This window comes from Limulus polyphemus, unplaced genomic scaffold (genome assembly GCF_000517525.1).
Source record: "Limulus polyphemus unplaced genomic scaffold, Limulus_polyphemus-2.1.2 Scaffold2038, whole genome shotgun sequence".
NCBI lineage: Eukaryota > Metazoa > Arthropoda > Merostomata > Xiphosura > Limulidae > Limulus > Limulus polyphemus.
This window is the reverse complement of record NW_013667648.1, coordinates 66904-69333: the sequence shown is the minus strand read 5'-3', so window position 1 is coordinate 69333 and position 2430 is coordinate 66904. Positions and strand designations below refer to the sequence as shown.

At 27.0% G+C, this 2430-nt stretch overlaps 1 protein-coding gene across 6 annotated transcripts in view; it reads right to left on the bottom strand.

Annotated features, from left to right (window-relative positions):
* LOC106465749 (ATP-dependent zinc metalloprotease YME1 homolog) overlaps positions 1-2430 on the bottom strand; it is a 174194-nt gene that overhangs the window by 123004 nt on the left and 48760 nt on the right. For all 6 annotated transcript variants that reach the window (XR_002612047.1, XM_022393673.1, XM_022393674.1 and 3 more), the window contains exon 7: positions 1949-2047. Coding sequence is in view for 5 of the 6 variants with exons in the window: in XM_022393673.1 (XP_022249381.1) it covers positions 1949-2047 (99 nt within the window). In the remaining variant the exon portion in view is untranslated. The remainder of the gene's footprint in view (positions 1-1948; positions 2048-2430) is intronic.

The following is a 2430-nucleotide window of genomic DNA, read 5'->3' as shown; positions in this document are numbered from 1 at the left end:
AAAGTCAAGGTTTTCATCTATCAAATGACATTTTGTATGACGTTGTGTTCTGAACAGAATATCGTCAATTTCACTCACAGTATAAGATTTGTTCCTGTGAAAAAGTTAACAACTAGCTTGGATGAATTTGTAGTGGCTCTTCTTACATAGTTAGAAAGCCAGGAAAATTTGTTGTACTTTGAACAGAATATCATCAATTTCACTCACAGTACAAGATTCGTTCCTGTGGAAAAGTTAGCGACTAGCTTGGAAAAATTTGTAACGGCTGTTTTCACATAGTTAGAAAGCCAGGAAAATATTGAGAGGTAAGTGAATGTATACTTTTTGCATATTATTAGTCTGTATCATTTGGTGAATTATTTAATTAAATAAAAATTAAGTGCATTACTATCTATAATATAAAAATTAGGGTTAACTCTCTTTGAAACCTGACAGCAAGAAAAACAAAGATTAGGTAAATACTATATTTCTTGTTTTTCATATTTATTCTTTATTTATTATTGTAAAAGTAACTAAAATCTAAAAATACGGATCTTTTAAGTTATTTAAGACTAGATTAGGTAAAATATGTAATAATAATATAATCAAAATGATTCACAAAGTACGCATGCGAACAGCTCATAGGTAAGGTAATTCAATAGTGTAACGTGTGCTGCACGTTTCCCCAAGTGATTTACAACTTATAATAGCAGAATTCTTTAATTAAGACTTTAATTATGATAAGTAAATTATATGTTTTGATGGCCATCTTAGGTTTCACATCAAGATAAAATCTCCCAGGTGGTCAATACATTTTCTCAGAATTTTTTAATTGTTTTAAAAAGGCATATCTGATGTTTCTACAAAAAATTCCTATACCTTTTCAATTTTTAGAAACTACAGGCTGTCTATGGTCTAATAATCATAACAACTTATAAATAAATTCATAGTTAACACACTTTTCATCATAATTCTGTATCCTAATTATAACATATGTTATATTTAAATACCGTACAGATTACTGAAAATGAAATATAAATGTGTCCACAGTTACTTCTATTCTGAGTAAATGATACTTTAATTATTAAGGAAAAATAATCCATATGTATTTCTATCAACAAAAAATTATTGGTGAAAGTTCACAGATAATATAATTTTAATACATAAGTCTATCGACCTGACAACCTAATCCCCCACTTTGAACAGAGAATATTATCAGCAGTCTCATTCCTTATCTAGAAAATATTTTATGTTTCTATGCCTAAAAGTGAGTGTGTGTGTGTGAGTATGTTGGCTTAAAAGAATATTAAAAAATCAATAAAATTTGATTCATAAGTACAAACAATATTACATCTATATTACATAAAATATAAATGTTAAAAATATAAAAAAGTAGAGCACTTATTTTTCAAGATTTGCACATGAAGCCACATACTCAGTGTGTTAAATATGCTTCCAAGACTGTTTTTACACATACAACATATAAGCTTTATATCAATATTTAATGGTTCTATTACTCCAATCTTATGACCAAATGTAGTGATTTTGTATACTACAGACTTGTATTGCAATTTTGTATGGTTTTTTAACATTTGCACCAATTTTTTTTAAATAATATCAATGCATTTTAAATGAGCTACATGTATAAGTATCATCATAAAAATTGTACTAAATTTTATCTTTCAAACTCACATATGCTTTTTCAGATTTTGTAATATGATTCTGTTTACCCTAAAAATCATACAGTAATGATTTCAACATACAATAATGTCTAAAAATCATTTTTGCATTAACAAATAAAAAATAAAGTCCAATGAATACATGCCTTTACTAAAGCCTTTTTTTATTTCAAAAAGTTTTTGACCATTCACTGCCTTAAAACTAGTATACAATACCAGATATTTTCACTGAAAAAATAAAATATAAAAATTAATATATTACATATTAATAACAAATAAAAAATGCTTACCCTGAGTCTCTGTTGCTCATCAGGAGACAGATTTTCATCAGCAAGAAGAGATTTAAGTTTATCACTTTGTTCTGCTTCAGTCTGCATCTTTGCTTTTTCCTGATAATGTGAAAATAATGATATTTTAGTTCATCAAGTTAGTATAGTGTTTTAATTAATAAGTAACAGCCACAAAAAAAAACAACAGAAATTCCAAAAACCCAAGAATGAAGTAACTACTAATTATTTGTTTGCAATTATACAGCCACTAAGAATAAACCAAATACAGCGAAATGGCATCAGGCCTTATATTTATTTTTGCAATGTCAATTAAATAAGAAAGTTTGTAGTATTTGATTAATTTGATACAATACCTCTACTACTACTATATATATATATATATATATATATATATATAATAAACTAATATCAACAGCTACACACACTACTACCTAACCAAACGACAGTAGGACACACCTCTAGTATTGACGAAGGAAAAAAGT